Source organism: Capsicum annuum, chromosome 4, assembly GCF_002878395.1.
Source record: "Capsicum annuum cultivar UCD-10X-F1 chromosome 4, UCD10Xv1.1, whole genome shotgun sequence".
Classification (NCBI taxonomy): Eukaryota; Viridiplantae; Streptophyta; class Magnoliopsida; order Solanales; family Solanaceae; genus Capsicum; species Capsicum annuum.
Window position 1 is genome coordinate 226,946,159 of NC_061114.1, and position 23,852 is coordinate 226,970,010.

General features: G+C 33.8%; 4 protein-coding genes across 7 annotated transcripts; all 4 read left to right on the forward strand.

Moving 5' to 3' along the window:
- The first annotated feature begins 716 nt into the window (after nucleotides 1-716).
- On the forward strand, nucleotides 717-4,477 carry LOC107869407 (BEL1-like homeodomain protein 11). Of its 3 annotated transcripts, XM_047411266.1 has the most exons (6): nucleotides 717-2,126; nucleotides 2,229-2,527; nucleotides 2,617-2,993; nucleotides 3,071-3,131; nucleotides 3,236-3,380; nucleotides 4,217-4,477. In XM_047411266.1, exons 1-5 carry the CDS (start codon nucleotides 1,814-1,816, stop codon nucleotides 3,377-3,379), a joined length of 1,194 nt encoding a protein of 397 aa, XP_047267222.1. In that variant the 5' UTR covers nucleotides 717-1,813; the 3' UTR covers nucleotide 3,380; nucleotides 4,217-4,477. The 3 variants fall into 3 exon arrangements, with proteins under 3 accessions (XP_047267222.1, XP_016571427.1, XP_016571428.1); XM_016715941.2 differs by having other exon boundaries at nucleotides 717-2,527; nucleotides 4,154-4,477; XM_016715942.2 differs by having other exon boundaries at nucleotides 717-2,527.
- Nucleotides 4,478-5,102: 625 nt separating this feature from the next.
- LOC107866957 lies at nucleotides 5,103-8,577 on the forward strand. Of its 2 annotated transcripts, none has more exons than XM_016713022.2 (2): nucleotides 5,103-8,272; nucleotides 8,373-8,577. In XM_016713022.2, exon 1 carries the CDS (start codon nucleotides 6,553-6,555, stop codon nucleotides 7,435-7,437), a length of 885 nt encoding a protein of 294 aa, XP_016568508.2. In that variant the 5' UTR covers nucleotides 5,103-6,552; the 3' UTR covers nucleotides 7,438-8,272; nucleotides 8,373-8,577. Both variants share the same exon structure in this region, with proteins under 2 accessions (XP_016568508.2, XP_016568509.1).
- Nucleotides 8,578-11,473: 2,896 nt separating this feature from the next.
- Nucleotides 11,474-18,243, forward strand: LOC107866958 (GTPase HflX). Its single transcript, XM_016713024.2, has 13 exons — nucleotides 11,474-11,985; nucleotides 13,239-13,381; nucleotides 13,781-13,897; nucleotides 14,099-14,213; nucleotides 14,289-14,426; nucleotides 15,225-15,320; nucleotides 15,404-15,517; nucleotides 15,728-15,796; nucleotides 15,938-16,008; nucleotides 16,092-16,185; nucleotides 16,731-16,859; nucleotides 16,985-17,074; nucleotides 17,668-18,243. Exons 1-13 carry the CDS (start codon nucleotides 11,623-11,625, stop codon nucleotides 17,758-17,760), a joined length of 1,632 nt encoding a protein of 543 aa, XP_016568510.1. The 5' UTR covers nucleotides 11,474-11,622; the 3' UTR covers nucleotides 17,761-18,243.
- A 1,413-nt stretch (nucleotides 18,244-19,656) lies between these two features.
- LOC107869409 (peroxidase 9) lies at nucleotides 19,657-23,081 on the forward strand. The gene is made up of 4 exons (XM_016715946.2): nucleotides 19,657-19,905; nucleotides 20,703-20,894; nucleotides 21,533-21,595; nucleotides 22,532-23,081. Exons 1-3 carry the CDS (start codon nucleotides 19,684-19,686, stop codon nucleotides 21,545-21,547), a joined length of 429 nt encoding a protein of 142 aa, XP_016571432.1. The 5' UTR covers nucleotides 19,657-19,683; the 3' UTR covers nucleotides 21,548-21,595; nucleotides 22,532-23,081.
- Nucleotides 23,082-23,852: the final 771 nt, after the last annotated feature.

Here is a 23,852-nt window from a genome sequence, read left to right on the forward strand (position 1 = left end):
TATCAGATTTGTGTCAGGCACTTTAATCAGTGAGTGGGCCTTTAGTAGGTTTTCTTAGCAACCAATCCAATTAAGGAATGAGAGAGTGACAACTGGAAAGGCCAATAGAACAAAGATAGTAATCATTATATCACCATCTCAAATTCACAACTAACCAAACTCTTCGCTCAGGCAAAATCAATGGCCGAGCCAGAATTTTTAACGTGATCATATGACTTAAAAGTCACTTTTCAATTACCTTCGCCACTGAAAGGAGATTCGAAAGCTATGTATTTTTTACCTTATTGTGCTATGTGTTTTTCAACAAAAGAAACTCAACTGAACCCCTTCATTGATGCACACCATATCAACACACAAAAATCTCAACCAAATCTTCAAAAAACTATTAGGAACTCTTAAAACTATATTTTACTACTCCCCCCGTTTCAAAAAGAATAACCTACTTTTTTCTTTTTAGTCCGTGAATTCTTTCTTTTTTAATCCGTTTAAAAAAGAAAGACTCTTTCCTTTTTTAGCAACTTTTAAATTTTAACTTTTCACGTGACATGTTTAAGACCCCAAGATTGAGGACATTATGGTACATTTGACATATATTTAATTTAAGACCACAAGATTCAAAAGTCTTCTTTATTTTCTTAAACATCGTGTCAAGTCAAATTAAATCATTCTTTTTGAAACGGAGGGAGTATAAGATTTGTACATTAATTATTGAGACAAAGGATAGATTTTCTAATATATAGATCAATCAAATGGGACAAAGAAAAATAATGTACTTATGAAAATTGAGTTAACATTGAGAAGTGAAATCTTCAAATATATAAATGAGAGAATAAATTTTACCCTAGTTAACTCACTTGTCTATACTTAAAGTTGCTCGGACTCTTCAAAAATGATGCCGCGCCGTGTCGGATTCTCAAAAAATGCACTATATTTGAAAGGATCCAACACACACTCGATGACATTTTTGAAAAATCCGACCAACATAATGTATACAATCTGAACCAAATCTTTGAAGAAAAACGAAAGCAACACAAAAGAAAAAAGTGAAGAGAAAGTTGAGTACAAGAGGCATTGGTTTGGTAGACACACTTTCCATTGGAAGGATTCTGTAAACATTGTCCTTTCAACATCTCTATGTAAGATGTGCAACAGGAAAACAGGAAAAATAGGTTAGATATTCCAATATATATTTTCACAGATTCACAAGCAGACAATCTTAAGACTGGGAGTGTTCAAAAGACAGTTTACTTTTTCCTTCTCTTTTTTTAATCTATTCAGCACAAAACTGCTAAGTATCATCCATATTTTCTTTTTGAGTATCCCAAAGAGATGTAACAATAGTTTTATTTTACTAGCCAAGGGAAAGGGAAAAAAGATAAAGTGTGTAGGGGACCATAAATTTCATGTCATTTTCAGCATTTTCTGCTTGGATAGTTATTCACTTTTGCTTGTTTTTTTATTAGGTTGAAAGAAGGTCTATAGTACTTTAGGTTCTATAGCTTTCAGCTGCTAGTGTATAGGGTATGCTAAACTTCAGAAACAGCAAAAAAAGAGTGCATGCAGGGGAATCTTTGCTTTCTTCATTCATTCAAAGTATACTAAATCCTAAGCATGTCATGTTTTCTTGTATTATTCATACGCTTATTACTATCAGGGGTTATCTAAAGTATACAAGTTATTTATATATATATGTAAGTACTTAAAAAGGACTTTCTCATATGTATTAGTGATTACATTTTCTTGAATCTTTGAGTTGCAATGCATAGGTACCTAGTGTACACAACATTTCTTGATAGTTAAGTCTATAGCAAAAATGGTTTCAAAAGATTCACCCCCACCTTCACACTCAAGTATTTTACACCAGTTTATTAACTCAGACTCCATCACTAGTCAAATTGGAAGCCAACATTTTGACATTTATCAATCTGATCTAAGTGGTAATACTACTAGTAGTACAAATACTGCCTATCAGCCTCATCATGGTGTGCTGTCTAGATCCATTGAGTTTGTTAACCCACCTCATTTTACAACTGATTCTGATGTTAGCAACAGTAGACATTTGATGGATCTTCTTGGAGCTTCACATGATGCTAACCAACAAGCACAAAGACTCTCACTTTCTTTAGGTTCTCATTCACTTGTTTCTTCATTAAGTTCAAGTTTTGCTAATCCTAGTTATATGAACCAAGAAATTGATCAAAGGAACAATGAGTTTTCTTTCTCTGCAGCTGCAATGAACCAATCATTTCCCACTGTATGTGGTACTGAATCTTTTGTTTCTGCTATTGGTACCTCAAAATACTTGAAACCAACTCAGTCTCTCTTGGAGGAATTGGTTTGTATTGGTGGAAAGTCTATTGATTTGAGTAATGAGAAGTTTATCAGGCGATTATCGCGTAATAGTAAGAAAGGATCTTTAAGCCTTCGCGTTATGTTGAAAGGAGAGATCCCACCAAGCAATGAACTGTTCAATGAAAGACATGAACTTTATGTAAAAATCATGAAGCTCATGGCCTTGTTGGAAGAGGTATGCACCAATAACCTCCGGTTCTTGACTATTCCATCTTGTCTAAAAGCTTAAGTTGTTAAATACGCGTTTTTTTTTTAATTTTTCAGGTGGAAAGGAGATATGAGCAATATTATCAACATATGGAAGAAGTTACTTCAACATTTGAAGTGATAGCAGGATTTGGATCAGGGAAGCCTTACACAGCACTTGCACTTCAAGCCATGTCTAGACATTTTTGCAGCTTAAGAGATGCCATCATATCTCAAATCAATGTCATTAGACTAAAAATGCCACGAGACGTGCCGAAAATTAGCAGTGGCCTATCACACTTGAGTCTTTTCGAGAAAGAGACTCTGCAGAACAGAATGTCACTTCAACAACTTGGAATCATCCAAAGTAATCGAGCTTGGCGACCAATTAGAGGATTGCCAGAGACATCGGTGGCAATTCTTCGTTCATGGCTATTCGAACACTTCCTCCACCCGTATGTACTGTGACTATCTCATCTAAAAACTTAATCTCTATGATTGAGATATTTGTAACTTGTCTTTTCTTAAGCAGATATCCAAATGACTCTGAAAAGCTTATGTTATCATCTCAAACAGGCTTATCGAAAAATCAAGTAATCTTTCTCTTTACAACTTTATGAACATATAATTTAGCTTAACATTTTGAACAGTCAAATATTCATAATGTAACTTGGTTTTGTGATGATCTTGTTTTAAGGTGTCCAACTGGTTTATTAACGCGCGAGTTAGGCTGTGGAAGCCCATGATTGAAGAAATGTATAAGGAAGAATTTGCGGAGTCTTCAGTTGAATCAGATCATTTGTTGAACAGAGAAGGTGTTACAGATTCTGCAGAAGAATGAAGTAAGCAAAGCAAACTCAAACTCAAAAGATAAATTTATATTTTTTTAAGGCATGATAGATAGATACACCTTAACTTGACGTCAACTGACAACTAAGCACCCCAACTTCAAGAATGCATCACTAGAATGCACACCCTAAAAGGTATCTAGTTAAGGTAATCGGGAGGCATATGTGTGTCAAATTGAAGTGTCTAGATGGTCGTAATGAAAGTAGGGGTGTCCACAGTTGCCCGTGGAGGCCATGTTAAAGTGTTTGTCTATGTGTTATGCCTATTTTAAAGTTAAACTTCAGTGTCATCAGTTATCTAATGGCTCGAAATTAGTCATCTTCAAGCTTACTCTGCTAGAACTATTGTTAATGCAATTGGCGCGCTCAAAAGGCGAAACTCTCAATCATAGCAGCCTTTAGTCTTTTGATTGAACTTTAGCCTTTATTTACGAGTCTGTCTATAGTCACGACTATTGTCATAATCAACAACGTTATTCCTTTAACTGATTGAATATTTTTTCTCTTGTGATCTTAGTCAGTTAATAGTCACGACTATTGTCATAATCAACAACGTTATTCCTTTAACTGATTGGACTTTTTTTTTTCTCTTGTGATCTTCGTCTGTTAATGGTCGCGACTATTGCCATAATCAACAACGTTGTTCCTTTAGCTGATTAGATATTTTTTCTCCTGTGATCTTAGTCTGTTAATACTCGCGACTATTTTCATAATCAACAACGTTGTTCCTTTTAACTGATTGGATTTTTTTTTTCTTGTGATTTTAGTGGATGAAGTGCGAAGATGAGGAATATATTATTTTATGTAGTAATAATACTATGCTTTTACAGTTGGAGTTCACTGAAGAATTGGACTGTGGGAGAAACGTTGAACAAGTACAAGATGGCAGTTGGAGGAAATATGTTAGAAAAACAAAATGTCGCCTAAAATGGGAGGCATTCTCGTACTTTTAGTACTTGTTGTTAAGAAATAATATAGTAATAGTGTCTGAAAATTGTTATGCTTTTACCAACTTGTCTGAAATTTTTATGTTTAGCATGTAGCCTTTATGGATTAGCTTTATCACACGTTAGAAGTTAAAGCTTTTTGCATGCATTGTTAACAAAGTCACAAACATTACTATGACAAATGCAAGTAAAGAGAAATATTTGACCCCGTGGCAAAGTCAATATTTTTACGGAATTCAAAATTTAAAGAATCAACCACATGAAAAAGTTAAAAGAAATTCAACGGCCAATATGTATAACTAACTAAAAAGTAATTTTGATTTTATATGTACAGTAAAGGTCTTGGATCTTGGGAAAGAATGAGAGCTAATATTGGAGAAAGGAAAATTCCTACAAACGTTGCTAATATTGTTAAGTTTAAAATTTGATGACTGAAACTCCAAGATATTATTCTCAAGTTTACGTTATAAATTTCGAATCTCCAGGGCATTCATTATTTTTCAATTAAATGAACAAAAAATTAGTTATTCGTGAATTTTATTCGAAATAATAGCCATAGTTGATGAAATTGTAATGACCTGAGAAATGACAATAAAATGAATGCAGCCACTCAAGTTTGAAATTAGAAAAAGAGCGAGGGAAATAACTAACACTAAAATCAACGGCTGCGATTAGAATTTAGTTAATGAGCTTCGAGGGCTCAGATGCAACCAGCTGGACGAGTTCTGTTATAAAGCCTAACAAACTCGTTGGGTAGAGGATTGTTGCATAACTGGTACAATCCAAATTCCCTCTTCTTCTGAATCCTCTCGTCTCTCTTTCTATCCTGTCTCTTAATTCTCTTCTCTTCTCTTCTCTTCTCTTCCATTCTACAGGTACGGACTCTTTCATTCTACAGGTTACAAGCTCGTTTATGGAGTCAAGTAGATAGTTTTTCATATTTTTCGTTATCCTTTAGTTTTCATTAATTGTAATCGTCATTCAATATCATTCAATATAATATCAGAAAATTGTCCCAAAAATATTGTGATTACGCCTTTTTGGCTTTTGAGAATGGAAATCATAACAATTGGTATCAGAGCAATGAACCTGTCTCGACTGTGGGTAATAACTCGAAGAAGATGTTTGCGGAATCTACTATGGATGAATTGGTTGAACGAAATAATGCAAATAGAAGGGTCCTTATGGATGGAATGCCAGGAATAGTTGTGAATGTTACACAATTGCAGAAGTGGTGTGAGGATTGCGTATATAGTGTTGACTGCCAATGCAACTCTTGCGTCTATAGATGTGTAAGGAGCATTGACTGCCAGTGCTGTTTTTGTCTTGATAATTGTTCAAGGGAAATGAGTAAAGGGGACAACCAGGATGAAGTGGATTTAGATGACCACGCTATGGTTGACCTGCTGAAGGTTGAAAATAGCAGTAAGATTAATCCAGAATACAATGAAGGACAGGTGTTCGACGAATGTCCTCAGAGGGTCGAATCTGAAGTTCTACTTGAACTTCACTCCATCCAAAATTCAAACACCACGGAGATTGATATCGTGAACTCATATTTGGATTCACAACTTTATGTCCTTGCTGTTGAGGATACAATACCAAAATTGCTGGGTCTCAACGATCTTTTCGGTGCTTATAATTTCACGACCCACCTTGCATGTGCACCTTGGTCAATTTCAATTGAGGTATTGAGTTTTCTATTTAAATGCATGGGACATAAGCTTGACATGGATCTTGGTGACGAGTTATTCGATATAAAATTGGAGAGGGATGTTACTAACATGTTTTGTTTGCATAAATCTTCTGATAACATCAATCTAGTGTGGGATACTGGATGGCAGTTGTTTATGCATTTCCCTGTTATGCATATTAGTTCCATTTGTTCAGTTTCTGCCATTTCAATATATAAACATGATTATAGTGGTATAGGATGCCTCTCCTTACATGTAACAACATGATCTAGGAAGAAGATTATGTTACTTTGGGGCTCAATTTTGCAATTAACCTTGCTTCATGACTCTAAAAAGGTAACCACAATTGATTTGTTTGAACACAATTGGTTAGTTGATGGGTGTACAATCTGGAAAGCTTCTCAAAGAAAGGATTCAGTCATGGATAGAAGTTTGTCTACTTCTAGAGCAAAGTGTTCCTTCGAAAAACCACATATTTGTAGACTATGTCATCCTTAGTTATTCGATTTTATCTTTCTTGTTTCAATGTACTCATGTGCTCATAACTTCTGGAGTAGACTTCAAGATGGCAAAGCTACATGGTTACAGATTACTCGAAGAGAATTACTAGTGAATTGGTCAACCAAAACTGAAGTTAAGTTAGGGACATTCGACACTGGGCAGGGAACTAAGGGCTCAAGACAATGTGAAAGGAATCTTAACCTTCTACAATTGGAATACTTGTTACCTTCTTGTCTTAAAACATTTTTTCCTTTGGATAATGACTTTGAACTTCTTCATCCAAGTTCTCGGGATGCATTGGTTAGTCGTGTTTGTTTTTCCATTCTTCAAGATACAATGATAACCGAGATGCCTCGTAAAGTGATTGTGTTCATTGTTATATTTGTGGGGTTACTACATCTGAGTTCATGTTTTGAACATGCCGCCCAGACACTACTATTCACAATAGGGGAACCAGAGGTGGCAGGGTGGAGAGAGCTCTTTCTCCGTTTCAGTTTATTAGTGTTTTCAGAAGCTTCCAACTTGTCTTCTCCTTGCAATTATCATTCTATGTGGGATGTTACAGGTGGCTTACACAAAATGGAATACAATGGAAGTCCTTCGAGAAAGATGTGTCTCTCGACTGACTTGGTATTCCGACAGAAATTAAAGGATCCTCCACATATTGTGTTCAACAATTTGTTTGTAGGTTTGGATGTTACAATATGTTTCTCTGTTGCAAAATGTTTTGGTTTTGGTTTTATTGGTTACGGAAGTAGATGCATCTCGAACCTTTCTGTGACTGCATCGGATACTCATGGAGCTATAAGGTTACATCATTTGAGTTACGACTTGGATTTATCTTCTAATCAAGATGGATGGGAGAACACAGTGCAAACAAGCTTCTTAGCGCTTGATACTGGGTTGTGAATGAACCAGCAGTTAGTAATGTTTGGACAAGGGATTTCCTTACTACATTGGACAAAAAATTCATTATTCTTTATGTGGAAGGAGGTCATGTTCGATATGTGAGTAACAATGGGTCCTTAAAGTTCCCATATAACCATGGGGGTAGCTTGCCTTGGAGAGACTCTGATTTCTTCTCTGGCAACAATTTTGATCCTCCAAAAATTATTGCATCTTCATTGGTCTTTTATAAAGTGCTTGACCCGCTTACTTCAGAGGATAGTCATCTGCAAAAGTAGGCTCCTAGGTTACATGTTACTGGCTCTTTGGTCCCTAAAGAGAAGGTGATACGCATGAGGAAAGCTACTTATAGTTCTCAAATAGCAGTCATAGATGTTAGAATTATAGCCTTTTTATGTCATATCTATGCGACTTCCATGTATATTCTTGAGGACTACAAGTTTCTATTTGATCCAAGAGGCATTAGTGTTCCATTTGGTGGTCCTGCACATCAATTACCATTCGAATCTGGTTGTTTCGTCGTCAAGCTAACACCCTTGAGGTCTTGGTGTTCTTCAACAAGTGGGGTGTTTTAAATTTTAGATTCTTTTAGCTCATCCTTGAGGTCAAGGATTATTTGAAGAGGAAGGGTATGTAATGACCTGAGAAATGGCAATAAAATGAATGCAGCCACTCAAGTTTGAAATTAGAAAAACAACGAGGGAAATAACTAACACTAAAATCAACGGCAGCGATTAGAATTCAGTTAATGAGCTTCGAGGGCTCAGATGCAGCCAGCTGGACGAGTTCTCTTATAAAGCCTAACAAACTCGTTGGGTAGAGGATTGTTGCATAACTGGTACAATCCAAATTCCCTCTTCTTCTGAATCCTCTCGTCTCCCTTTCTATCCTCTCTCCTAATTCTCTTCTCTTCTCTTCTCTTCTCTTCCATTCTACAGGTATGGAGTCTTTCATTCTACAGGTTACAAGCTCGTTTATGGAGTCAAGTAGATAGTTTTTCATATTTTTCGTTATCCTTTAGTTTTCATTAGTTGTAATCGTCTTCAATATCAGTCAATATAATATTAGAAAATTGTCCCAAAAATATTGTGATTACTCCTTTTTGGCTTTTGAGAATTGAGATCATAACAGAAATGCTTTTGGTGCCATCTTTTTTACTGATTTTTAGGGCCCGTTTGGCCATGAAAATTTTTTCTTTTCTTCCGGAATTTTTTTTCGGAGTTGGAAATCATGGTGTTTGGTCATGAAAATTCAAAAAATAATTCCGAAATTTTTTTTTGAAAAGGGAAAACATGTTTTTGTTGTTTTTCATTTTTTCAACTCCAATTCCAACTTTTATTATTATTACATATAACCCTAACCTTTTAAATTTTTACATAAAACTCTCCTTCTAACGTTACTTTTTCAATATTACGTATATAGCAGTTTTAAAGAATAAGATAATTATAATTTCAAACTTAATGCTATCCTAACTAATATATATCTCTTTTTCTCTCTCGTCATTATTTTTCTTCCTTATTTAATTTTATCTCTTATTTAAGACATTATTTTACTGCTAATGATCTTAATTACTATAATATAATAATAATAATAATTTTTCTATTTTGATACGTACGTTTAAGGAATTATAGTCGTTTAATTAATAATAGATAATTATTTTCTATATTTATGGAATTAATAAAGTTATCGCAGATTAGTTTATCACGGCCACAAATTATTCTCATTTTTAGTTTGATTATATATATTATATTGTGTACATCTTTATTATACTATTCAAATATAAATAGTTTATACCATATGCTAAAAATATAAATCAGTGATACATATTTTTCATAAAAAAAATATGTCCAATTTAACAAATTTATCCTTAAACTGCAACTGCTATCTTTATATACCATAATACTTGACATTTTTATACATAAAATATTATATTTTTATCCATAAATATATAAAGTATTATATTTATAGCAGATATATACAAAATATGCTATATATAAACTTTATACCATGTATATATCATATACACACATATATAAATATACAAATTATTAAAAAACATACTAAACATATTTATAACATAAATATACAAAGTATATTATGTATTAAGTTTATACCATGTATATACCGTATACACACATATATAAATATACAAAGTATAAAGAAATATACTAAGCATATTTATATATTTATGGTACATGATATAATATACCATAAATATGCAAAGTATATTTTACATAGAAATAATTTATCCACACACAGCAAAACCTTTCATGCATAAGAAAATTAAAGAAATAAATTAGCGGCACCCTAAAATTTAATACCAACTCATCATTTTCTATTTTTTAGGAACGAAAAATAAAATAAATAAATTAGATAAGTTCCTAAGAAAATAAATTTATTTGAGAGATAATATCTGTTAGCTAAAAAATAGGAAGCAATGATCTGTTAATATAACATCCATATTTAAAATTTTCAAATATGAGAAAACCGCTATTAATGTAAATATTATATATGTCATAATTGAAATTCATTAAATATGACCATGTATATATAATTATTTTTATAAAAGTGGCTAATTGTGTTCTTTTTCCGTTAGTAATAAATTTTAGTTGGGTGATTTTGATAGTTTGTAAAAGTTAGGGCATAAAATCATATTTTAAAAAGTTTTTCAAAAGTAAAAAAAAAAAAAAGAATTCAAAAAGGCATGGCCAAACACAACTTCAACTCCAGTTTCAATTCTAACTCCGGAAAATTTTTGTTTTCATGGCCAAACGGCTACTTAGTCTATTGAGCCAAATTTCCAGGAAGCCAAAAATATATATATATTTTTTAAAAAGAATATTTACTTTCGAGTTGTTATCAACATTATTTAATTTATGAAAAAATAAACTTCAACTATAAATTAAATATAAATAAATAAGAATTTTTTATTGATAAATCATATGGCTACAAATATGTTTCTTGCTTGATTCTTTTCTCGTGATTTTCACCGTATTTCAAGGATTGTTAATAGCGCATTTTAGCAAGATTTACATTTGACATAAATTTTCTCTGTGTGATTCGAGGATCGTTAGTGACGTATTTCTGGAAAGTTGGAAGATTTGAATTTGATCTTATGAAAGGAATAGTATTTGATTTGGTGGTCAAATTATCAAAAAGAAAGGATTTTGGATAGATTTTGAGTTTTGAATAGGGTAGCCATCAAGATAGGTTTAAGGTAAAATAGCCGAACTTTAACACAAATTAAATTCTTCGTATAGAATCCATAAAATTTTAATGTCAAAGAGTTACTTGGTGGAAAAGAGCAAAAAATATCCCTCAACGCCCACATGGCTAGTCCACGCCAGCTCCGATGTGAAAAATCACAATTTTAAATACCGTCTTCTCCCACATATAGTAAAATTTATTTACCGCCTTCTCTATTCACTTCTTATTTACTCCAATTTCTTGTTGAATATCTTTTATGAAACCTTTTGTCAACTGTGCAACTATTCTAAAGAGCAGGAAGTGTGAATTTGATGGCTAAAATTAAAATCTTTAATGTATTTTAAAAAGTGATTTTTCACGTGGATGCTGATCGATCATATGAAGAGAGATATATTTTAGTCAAATATCTAACAGAGGAATATTTTGAATAAAAAAACTAACTACTAATATTCTTGCTCCATTTACCCTTTTATGATTACTTGGCCAAGCTATTAGGAAAAAAAAGTGTTTTTAAGCGATAATATAAGCTAATTTTCAGAATTTGGAAAAAGTAACTTTTTCCAAGAATATAGCATATCTATTACACCTTGTAAATCTTATACACATTCATGTTTCTTCTCTATAATATGCTATTAATCACTCCATTTTAATTTATGTAAACTCAGTTCACTAGGCATGATATTTAAGAAATATAAATTTTCTCAATAATAATTAAACAAGACTTAAATTAAATTACTTTTAAATTTAAAAATATATTATTGTCTTTTTAGATATCACGTAAATTGATATGGAGGGAGTATTATATGTTTGTTCTATAATTTTTCTTATTTTTGAAAGATTATTAGTTACATATTTAATAATCATTTCTGTCACTATTTATAATACCAGATAACAGAACAAATTTACAACTGAAGATATTAAAAAGCTGAAAATACATAATATCCGCAAACCAAAAAAATCATTTTCGCTCCCCTTTCAATAATGAGTTTATGCTTCTGCTCCAATTTGAAACCATCCATTCTCTTTCCGGACTCCGACTCCCGATGGATTCAAACCCGTACCCGACCCGTTTCCTTAACCCGAATAATCCAAACAAACTACACTTACCGTAATTGCATTAAAGCCGTCGGAGAAGAAATCGGAGTTCTATCGCCGAACGAAAGCTTATCGGTGATTGAACAGGAAATAGTACCGGAATCTGAGGTTGATGAAGTTGAAGATGGCGTTGATAGCGTTGTGGATGAAGAGAAAGGTCAAAATTGGATAGGAAAAAGTGAGAAGAAGGGAAAAGTTGATGAGGATGATGAAAACGCTAGTAGGTTCAAGCTACGTAATGGTAGAGAGGTGAGTTTATTTTTTCAAATTTTGTATTTTTACATTTTTCTGAGTAAAGTATTCGTCACTCCGTTTCAATTTGTTTGTCTGAATTTCAACGTGACACGGAATTTTAAAAAGTAATAAAGCCTAAACATAGTAGAACGTACGAAAATATCCTAGGTCCTAGACTTAACATATGTAGAACGTACCAATATATCGGAAACTGAGGTAAATGAAGTAGAAAATGGAGTTGCTAGTGATGTGGATGAAGAAAAAGGCCAAAATTGGATAGGAAAAAGTGAAAATAAGGGAAAATTGGATGAGGATGATGAAAATGCTCGTAGGTTCAAGCTACACAATGGTGGACAGGTGAGTTCATTTTTTCAAATTTTGTATTTTTACATTTTTCTGAGTAAAGGAATTACCTTTTGGGATCTTTACAGGAATAGCCTAGCAAATTTACTGTTTGCCTTTTCCAGTCTATATATACTCGTTATACACGATTATACACATACTATACATGGATTATGTATATCGCATATTTGGCGGCTAGTTTTTGTTTAATTCTTCATATAATCGTATATTTTGTAGGACCAAATTCTAGCAGGTTGAAGTATTAATTTTATTTGCTATTTCCTTTGCTTTGTATGATAATAACTTGAATTCGCTGAGCAAATAGTGTTTACATAGAAAAAAGTTTATCAGCAACTCTATGCATACACCCAATACTTAATTTAAACTCTAGGTGAGAATTAATCAATAACCAAGGGGTGCTATGTTTCTTTATTGTTTTTAATTTCTATGTATACAAAAATTTTGAAGTGTTTTATTCTAATATTTGAAGTTTGTTATAATAATTATACAAACATAAATGGTGCTAATCTTTTGTGTGTACTATAAGTGTAGGTGAATAAGCATTAACAGATTTTCATTTTTAAATTTTACATTATGAGCAAAATTAATCATGACATATTTATGAAAATTAAGTGAAAGAAATGATGCATGCAGTGGCGGATGTAGGAGGCGGAGTGGATGTTCATCCGCACCCCCCGGGCAAAATATAGATTTTGAATCCCCTGACACAAGACTAGAGGTTGGATCAATGGTTTAGGGGGTTCAAATTCACCTTGAGGTTCCAAGTTCAAATCTTTTTGATATAGCATATAATTTTCTTGGTTCCTTTTGTTGATTTTCCAATTGAAACACAGTTTTGGCAATGACAACCAAATTTTCTTGTACTCTGTCTCTCTATTCTTTAACTCAATTATCTGCTGCTTTAGGTTTTTGAAGAGAAAGCCTACCTAGTGGGTGTTGCGTGCAAAGGTGATACAGAAGATTCATTCGGTATAGAGGAATCACTCAAGGAATTGGCTCAGCTGGCTGATACTGCTGGACTACTGGTTGTTGATTCGACATATCAGAAGTAAGTACTGGTACTATAGTCACTTCTGATACACAAGTGATGGTTTGTGTAACCTTAGCTTCATAAGTCCTGGTCAGAATAATTCTATGTAGATCAAAATGTAAACAGTTTATAGGTCCACTAATCTTAGAGCTCACTTTAACTGCATAGACATGTCGTCTTACAGCTGCTAAACTTCGAATTGTCACGAAAATATGATTACCTTGGTTATGACGTGGGACCTGGGTTGTATAATCATAGAACATGTTTTCCACATCATCTCATTTATTTATTCTTTTGCATTTACAGGGATGGTACTGTCTAGATGCAAGAGAATACATTATTTCTTTTCCAGTTAAATTTCTTTTGAATTTCAACTTTTATTTATATATATGCAGCTTACACGTTCATTTCTTCTAGGTTATCTTCTCCTAATCCGAGGACTTACATAGGATCTGGAAAAGTTTCAGAAATCAAAAGTGCGATCCGTGCATTTGATGTTGAGACTGTGATATTTGATGATGAACTTTCACCAGGGTATTTCTCAGCAAAATTTTGCCCATTACATGAGTATTATTCTTGCCAAGGACATAGCTGTTAAATTCTGGAATGTTCTGATTTGTATTTTGTATTTTACTTTTGTTCCTTCAATACTTTCAGTCTTATGCGGTTTTTTAATCCACTCTGGTACTTGTGGGCAATCCATATAGGCTGATTGTTTTATGGTGCTCTTTTTAGACAATTGCGTAATTTGGAGAAGGCTTTTGGTGGAGATGTTAGAGTGTGCGATCGCACTGCTCTCATTCTGGATATTTTCAACCAGCGCGCAGCTACCCGTGAAGCATCTTTACAGGCTAGTCCACTTTTATTATTTGTATTGCATCCTGAAAGTTTTTGCACTTTTGCATAACCAGATGATTTTCTTCAGGTATCGTTGGCACAAATGGAGTACCAATTACCACGGCTAACCCGTATGTGGACTCACCTTGAGCGTCAAGCTGGAGGACAGGTCAAGGGTATGGGTGAAAAACAAATCGAAGTAGACAAGAGAATTTTACGTACTCAAGTAAGCAATTTTCACTTATTCATCATAAATTATGTATGTCTGTATTGGTAAGTAACTTGTGGTCCAGTCTAGATCAAACTAGAACTAGATCTTAACCCTCTATGTTTGTTAATTTTCTGGCCGATTGTAGAGGTTGTATTGTAGTGAGTAATATTTTGATCATTGGTTCTCTAAACTTTTGCCTGTGATAGCTTTCAGTGTGTTACTGGTTTTGTGTATTCTAGTGGCCTTTCTATGGCATGCTTTTGGCCTCTTCCAAATTTCAACAGAAAAATGTTTCCCGGCAAGCACCACAGCACCAAATTTTATTGAGATGAGATCGTAAAAGCTCACTGATGCACTGCCGAAACTTTAATTGGAACAGATCTAGTCCTTTAGTCTTTTCTTTGCAAACCTGTGTGTTAATGCTGAACTGAGCTCTCGGTATTACTTTTCCTTCTTGTGGCTTATCTGACCATGCCAAAAGTTAATGAGACCTCTATGACTAGTGAACTGCCTTGGCTTAGTTGCGTCAGGTCTCTTGGTGATGACCCTGCTTTCAAGATTAAATCAGTCAGTCATGATTTCCTTTCCTCTGTAAGAGCTCCTGACTAGTATTGGTAATTACCCGGAAAAGTAGATGAACCTTCTCTTTCCTCTTATTTATAATCCACGTTTGTCATAGTTTGTTATTCCATTTGTTTTTGGAGTTCTCTACTCTTTGTTTTGCGTTAATAATGTGTAAATCTGGGATACATTTTTTGGGTTGCTTTTGCACCTTTCTATGACTAACTTCAGATTTTACTATAACCTTTGCAGATTGGTGTACTTAAAAAAGAGCTAGAATCTGTTCGGAAGCATCGAAAACAGTACAGGAATCGTCGGGTCTCTGTACCTGTCCCTGTTGTATCTTTGGTATGGAATTTGTCTTCTATAGAGTGTTTGTAAACCATGCTCAAGAGCATGGATAATTGATACATAAGTGCTTATTGCTTTAGGTTGGATACACAAATGCCGGAAAAAGTACACTTCTCAACCGGTTGACTGGGGCTGATGTTCTTGCAGAGGACCGATTATTTGCTACACTTGATCCTACTACAAGAAGGGTGCAGGTGAGGATAATGAGTGAGGATTAATCCTCATGACAGCTCAACTCATTGCTTGCATGTTTCTTATATTCAGTGCCCTTTTCAAGCACATAAATTCCTCATTGGCAGTTGGTTGAAAATTATGCGCATCTGGATTATATCTGCATTATAAGTATACTTAGTTATATGTATAGTTGTAATGTATTGTGCTTGTTGTAAACTCTTCTGATCCAGATGAAGAATGGGAAGGAGTTTCTGCTTACGGATACTGTTGGCTTCATCCAAAAATTACCGACAACTCTGGTAAATACCTTTGCAACTTCGCATGCAGATTAAATAGCTCATCTTTTACATCTTCCTGCTAAAGACAAGTTTCAACGTAGGCTCATTAAATAAGTTAAGATATAATGGAATTGGTCTTTTATATGATTCTTCTTGCAATAGGTTGCAGCCTTTAGGGCAACGCTCGAAGAAATCGCCGAGTCTTCAATTTTAGTGCATGTGGTGGACATAAGGTAAAGTTGATCCATTTGATGGAGTGAGTTTTCAATGCAACGTTCAACATAAGCTCCTTATCTTTGTTTGCCATCTTGTTTAGTCACCCACTAGCAGAGCAACAGATGGAAGCTGTGGAGAAAGTTCTTTCAGAACTGGATACATCATCAATTCCAAAGTTGATGCTGTGGAACAAGGTATTGTCGTTGCATATTATTTAGTTTGAATACGTTTATTTGCAGCGAGCACTCTACTTCTTGAATCCTAAGCCATCTTGTTTTTTATTGGTTTGTTCTTCCTCCAGCTGTTCATGATCTTTTTTGCTAAATTCTTGTGGTGTGCCTGCAAGCCTTTCTTGTTATACCAGTCCCTGTTGATTTTGAATGTTGATGGTTTATTGTCTATGGACTGCTGTTTAATGATGCTTACAGTACAAGATTTGTTATTTTACTTTTAAATTTCTTTCTTCCTCTTAACACATGCCTTGTTTGTCCTTTCCTCACTGACCTCGGCGCACATTGAAAAAATATAGTTTTTCTAGCTAAACAAGATTGTCTAGGTTTCAATGTGTGGCATAGATAAGCATCTCGTGTGCGTGCATAAACTAAAACTGGTATATCTTCCCTTGCTTTTCCCATTTAGCACAATAGATATCCGCTTGCTGATAAAGATTGTTGGTATGTGATCATCCCGACTTCTGAAGCTGAAAGTAATACGTAATCAGATAATTATCTTTTGACAGGTTGATAAAGCTGGAGATCCTGAAAAAATCAAGTTGGAAGCCAAGAGGAGAAACAATGTGGTTTGTGTTTCTGCTTTAACTGGTGAAGGGTTGGATGAATTCTGCAACAAAATCCAGAATAGACTAAAGGTGTATATGGCTTGTTTTATTTTCTCAAAAAAAAGAAAAAGCAGATACATTTGTGCCTAGTTCGGGGATAATCAATATTTTTAGGAAAGGTTAGGTTGTGATGGTAGAGCTTTTCTTTTTGGCAGGATGCAATGGTATGGGTGGAAGCTTTGATTCCATTTGATAAAGGGGAACTCCTCAGTACGATACATCAAGTTGGAATGGTTGAGAAAACTGTAAGCCGTATACTCTTAGTAATTTGAAAGTACTAGTCATTCCCATTTGTCCTTCCCCATTGATGCATATAACCCCTCACTCTCTCCTTTTCACCTGTCTAAACTTTAATGGATGTGAAAGTTATGACTCCGTCCCTCAGTCCCAAAGCTGTTCTCTAAGTAGATCTCTAGTCACTTAAATGAAGTTTGAAAGTGTCCTTGTTCAATACCAAGCTAGTTTGTATAACCATGAAGTCACTCCATAGTGTTCTACAATATGAGCTCTAGAATTTTGGTTAAGAATTGGAGGATTTGTCTGGCAATGTCCAATAGTCATGAACTACATGAGAAAGACATCCATTTCTGCTTTCAGTCCTGCGTTGGTTTAAACAATATGGAGATAATTTTTAAAAAATGGTAAATTTTTACTTCATCTAAGGTAGTGGTATGGACTGGTATGGACTGCATACACTTTACCCTCCCCAGACCCCACTTTGTGGAAATACACTGGGTATGTTGTGGTGGTAAATTTTTAAAAATGGTACTAACATTGCCTACTATCCCAGATTATAAAGATAAAATTTTCATCCTTCATTTTTGTTATGGTTTTATAGGAATACACCGAGACAGGAACCCTGGTGAGAGCACATGTTCCCCTTCGATTCGCAAGGCTTCTAACTCCGATGAGGCAAATGTGTGTATCATAATTGCTTCGAGTCACCAAAATACATATTCTTGAAGGGTGACGACACAAGCACATGATTATGGCCAACACAGATTGAAGCTTATGTAGATTGCATGTGAAACTCCCAACATAAGAATCTCCAGACTGTGGCTTCCGACGAATATGCTTCACTGTAGTAAACAAGAATCACTAGAAGTCATCTATCCTCACATCAGCAGTCCGTTGACTGAAGAAAAAGTGGGCATGCTCGTTCCAAGGAGTTTGTGCCTGACTCGTGTACATTATTTGTACTTCTGTTCTCACCAACTGCTCATTCTGTACATAGAAATATCTCGTCACATGTAACTACTTTGTAAGACTATTCCTTCACCCCATTGTATGTACGAATTGACCAAATATTCCTACTTAGTTGATTGAGTGATAAAGGGGCAGTTTGACCTGGTTCGCCTTTGTGAGTTGTATGAGAATGTTGAGTTTTATTAGCAAGAGTATTTAATTTGTAGTAGCTTTCTTGTTTGTCCAAAGTCATGTTACATTAACTTTAGCTCATGTTTCTTCTGGGAGTCTTTTTGTCATGTCAGAGATTTATATGTTAGTTTATTCACTATTTTTATTTTGTATAATGTTTAGTAAGAGATGAGCTTAAATCAAACGACAGTTTTCTTTTTGACCTACTGATTGTTGCCTTTTGAAAGCTCACTCTCATGTTTTCAGCCACCTGAAGTGTCAAATGGCATTAGATAAGCATGACACTCTATTTAGGGGTTGTTTGGTACGCAGTTAAGGTGGGATATCCTAGCTTAATCGTGGATATACCATCTACCATGTGGGATAATTTAATCCTGTGATCGTAATCCCATGATAATTTAGTCTGCGCACCAAGCAACCCCTTAGAGAGTAATAACATTCTTATTTCGATTTCAAATTATCTCAGTGTTTTCTGAATTAATCAAATTCGTTTCGCTTAATGGGTTATGAATAAATTATTTGTAAATATTAAGTGAAATTTTTAATACAAATATAGAGTTGTTAGAGTCAAAGCTACTGAATTTTACTAACTTATAAGTTACATTTGAAGATCAAATTTCTTTCTCTTTTGGTTGGCGTAAAGCAATATGAAAATCAACTTCCAAATATGGTTGTGGAGTACTATTCAAAACAGTAAACAAGCCGTTAGTTTATGTGATAAATCACTGGTTTGGTACTGAGTTTTCCAAATAGACCAAAGCATTAGTAACTAATTACGTATTTCGTAAATAATCATGTGAGATTAGCAAGATCCTATAAAATTTATCCAAATTTGTTTGCTTTTTCTATTTCATCATTACGGACGACAGATTATTTAAGCAATCAGTTGCAATTGCAACTTTTTGAAGAAATAGCCAAGACAAGAAAAGTTCAAAAGTTGCTCAAACTCTAAACGAGGTTGACGTATTGTTGTTCCTTATTTTGTTCATTGGAGCAGGTAGAACTACAACTCAAACCAGAAACACTTAATAAATGTCCGGTGCACAAAGAATTCCGCGTTAGTAAGGCGCATCCCAAGAGGTGTGACGTAGACTACCTACACAAAGAAATAGCCAAGGCACGTTAGTAGGGTGTGACGTAGACAACCTACCCAAACGCCTAATACAAGCTAGCATTAGTGGTTGCTTCCACGGCTCTAATTAGTGACTTATAGGTCACATGAAGACAACTTTATCATTGCTCCAAGATTCTCTCAAACACTTAATAAAAGAAACATTATTTCCTATAAGGTTTGTGAAAAAATGAGTTGACTACTATGAAAATTAATGTGACTTACTATTATTAGAGGATTTGGTAACAGATGACTAGTTCGTTGATTTGGTCACATGAACTCCCTATAAATATTCCCATGCATTTACAATTAAATTTATCATACAAGAATTTGATTTTTTAATTTCTAAATCACCAATTAATTAATATGGCTTCTCCTGGACTAGTAATTTTCTTTTTGTCTTGTGCAATGTTCCAAGCTTTTCTTGTTTCCAGTTCCAATTATGGTGGTCTTTTTCCAGAATTGTACCAATTCTCATGTCCTCAAGCAAATGAAATTGTAATGTCTGTTTTGGAAGAGGCAATTGCTGAAGATCCAAGAATGGCTGCTTCTTTCCTAAGACTTCACTTCCATGACTGCTTTGTCCAGGTATAAGCTTTTATACACATTTTCTTATACTCTGTTATATTTTGGAGTCAATTCATATCCTATCCTTATTGTTAGCAATTCGTCTCATATTTTCTCCTAATGCTAATCTCTACTAAAAAAACGTGAATTTAAGATACCATGAAAAATATTAGATTTTATCACATTTCTAACACGCCAATTTCTCACAAATTCCATCGAAAAGTCACTTTTTTTAACTAGTGTAATGGAGCTCCAATTTGACGTATACAGAGTAATTTAAACCTTAGTCAAAAAAACTAGGTGTGAATTTTGACCTTTTTCATTAAGTATTTTGACACTAAATTTCATCAACTCCACACTAAAGCTCCATTAAGGTCAAAGACAAAATACATGATGAGTTGTAAATGATTAGGTTATAAATAAAGACAAAGACATAAATCTGACAGTTTGAAGCGTAATTGGTTATAGAAAATTTTTGTATTTTGTATAATTATTGAAAATCTCGATTTTGGGTTTGTCGAGATACATAATCAGCTCTCGAAATATTTTTTTCAATTTTGCATTTGTCGAGATACATAATTAGCTCCCGATACATCTTACGAAGATACATAATTAATTGAGATTTTTATAATTACTTTGTGAGAATGAGATTTGTGTAAATGTGATAAATTAAGGTATACGTTTATGTTATTTTTGCTATAAATAATTCCAAAACATATATAATGAATGGTAAATTGAGATGTTTAAGATGAGTAAATTTGGACCTTTTTCCCTCTATAAATCAGGTTTAATAATTTCATTTTTTCCTTGTGTTATAGGGGTGTGATGCAGCCATATTATTGGATAAAAATAGTGCATTCAAAAGTGAAAAGGAAGCAGGACCAAACAAGAATCCTCTAAGGGGATTTGAAGTAATTGATGAAATCAAAGCAAAATTAGAACAAGTTTGTCCTCACACCGTCTCTTGTGCTGATACTCTAGCACTTGCTGCTCGAGACTCTGTCGTCCTAGTAAGCATCTAAGCTCCTAATTTTCTTTCTCATTTCATCTCAAAATAAATGCATGACAACGTTTGCAACCTATGTTGCTCGGACTCTTTAAAAATGTCGATGAATGTGTGGTCATGAATCCTTTAAAGTTGATGTATGTCTGGAAGATCTTATACGGACGCAACAATATTTTCGAAAATCTGAGCAACGTGTGTATGTCGGATCCTCCAAAGCTCGTGCATTCTTGGAGGACATTACACGAGTGCCACAACATTTATGAAGGGTTTGCCGACATGTGCGTATGGATCCTTCAAAGTTAATGCATTTTTGGAGGATCTTATACAAATATGACGACATTTTTGAAAGTCTAAAAAACATAGATTGCAAATCATTTTTAGTCTTGAAGCTAAACTTCTCGGGTTACTCTCATATATTGTAACTGAATTTACTTATTATAACAATAACAAAATCACATAATTTTCTTTTCACATTAAAATAACTGAATTCTACCTCGATAACAACACTAGTGACATACTAGTAGTTGATAAGGATTTTTACTAATAAGAATGTTACTTATTATGGTTGGAGTAGAGTGGTGGACCATATTGGGAAGTGCAATATGCTAATTTTTTTTTTTTCTAACCCCATATGTTAAACAGGAGGGCACACCATAGGGATGGCAAGATGTGTATCATTTAGGCAAAGGCTATACAATAAAAAAGGTGACAATTTACCAGATGCTACTCTTGAGAAAACTTATTACAATGACTTAAAATCAATTTGTCCAACAAGTGGTGGAGACAATAATATTTCTCCTCTAGATATTGCATCGCCAGTTAGATTTGACAACACATATTTCAAATTATTGCCATGGGGCAAAAGTCTTTTGAATTCTGATGAAGTGTGTTTTTACTGGAAATGTGAAAAAGACTAAAGAATTGGTGAAGAGTTATGCTGAAAATGAGGCGATCTTTTTTCATCAATTTGCTAAGTCTATGGTGAAAATGGGAAATATTATTAATCCTATGACTAAGTTGAAGGTTGAAATTAGGAAGAATTGTCGGAGAGTTAATTGAAAATTTTATTTATTAAACAAGTATGTATCTAATAAGTATGTATTTACGAGTTATTGAAGGATGATTAATAAGAAAAAATTAGGCAGAGTTAACTGTTTATTATTGTCGTAAAATATTTATATGTTAAGTTGTTCATTTATGTGTTTTTGAATTCTGGATTTCATATACATGAAAAAAAGTCGATCTTTCCACTTAATTAATGAGAATAAATGAATTTTATTCGTATGGTTAGGCTAGAAATATTATTATCGTTAATTAATGAGTAGGAATAAAACTTCTAACTTAATGCTGTTTTGTTAGGTTTTACTTAACTAGAAGAGGTTCAAATTATTCTTCTAAACATGTAAATATTATTATGAGCATACTGAGCATTAGCATGAACAAGCTAAGCATGTTAAGAAGTAAAGTATCATCGATGATGTTATTCAGTTGATAATAGTTGACTTTCCCCCCTACGTCCTCACCAACATAAGCAAAGAATAATTACAAGTTTGATAATAAATCTAGAATGCTACCTCCTCCGTTGGAGTTCGTTGTTATTAGGCCACGGATGTACTTGAGCCATCTCTGTGTTGGTTGCAGCAGCTAGCCAGGGGAAGTCCAAGATCATGCACCAAAAGGCCATGAATGTACATAAACCGACGAGAATAGGATATATGACATAAGAGGACACATCCGGATGCTTCACAATTGAGTAGACGGAAAAAGCTGTAATACCAGCAGTTATTGCAGATAGACCTGTAGATATCACAAGTTCGACCAGCCCCATCACCCTTGTCTATGTAAACACAACATGCTGCTGCTTCAATGTCTGCTTCCACTTCGTCCCTCTGATCCGCCGCCATCTTGATCAACAATGGTATATCAATGTCCATGCAACATCTATCTATCTATCTATCTATCTATCTATCTATATCCTAGTTCTAGTTGAACTCGGAAACAGAAATTAAAGGGGCCTTGTTAGCTGATTCATAAAAGGAGGACTCTTCTCCTACTTGGAGTAGTACTATATATTCAAGTGTCATTAGATGTATTGAAAGATGGGCAGGTACAACATGGTTACATGTCTACTATTTATTAGCTACATACTTCCATTAAAGCCCATTAAATATTACAAAAATATTTCTAACGTTAAAAATAATTCTAAAGCAAACAATAAAAAATGATCTAACATCAAAAATAAATGCTCATTGAAGATGCTATTGTATTATTGTAGAAGGATTCTCAATTTATGCAAGTGTAAAACCTTTTCAAATTATCTAAATATGGTAGATTTATATTCCCTCATCCCCACCCAATAAACTATGAATTTCAAAAACAATAAAGTACTACAAGTAGATATTGTACGTTTTTTTTTTTCTTTTATAGTTTTTTAAGACTTTTGCTTTATTTTTTATTTAATACAAAACAGGCTTCCTTGTATTAATTTTTTTAGAGAAAGAAAAAATAAATAAATCATAGACACCTATGACTCCTAAAATTTAGAAGTCTTTTGGATTTGAAGTTACTACTATTTGTTTATAATATTTGAACAAAATTTTAATTCTAATATGATATTTGACTGCAACTCCAAGTTCATTATTAAATGGTATCATTTCAATTTTAATTGTGTGGTTTAATTATTTTTTTTTCTTTTAAAAAAGATTGACACATAATATTAAATTTGTTTCAAAAAAGAAAGCTCATGCGTAGTAGCATTGTCCTACTTGGACTTCAACTGCTGCAAGTGATAAGTTGAATTAAAATTAAAATGCACATTAATTAATTAACCGCGATTAAATAATATTTCCTCCGTCTAATTTTGATTGTTGTTTTAGCTCATTAAGAAACTAAGAAATTTCATACAAGGGATAATTTACTAAGGGACAAGTAATATTGAGAGGGAGGGAATAGTAAATTGACC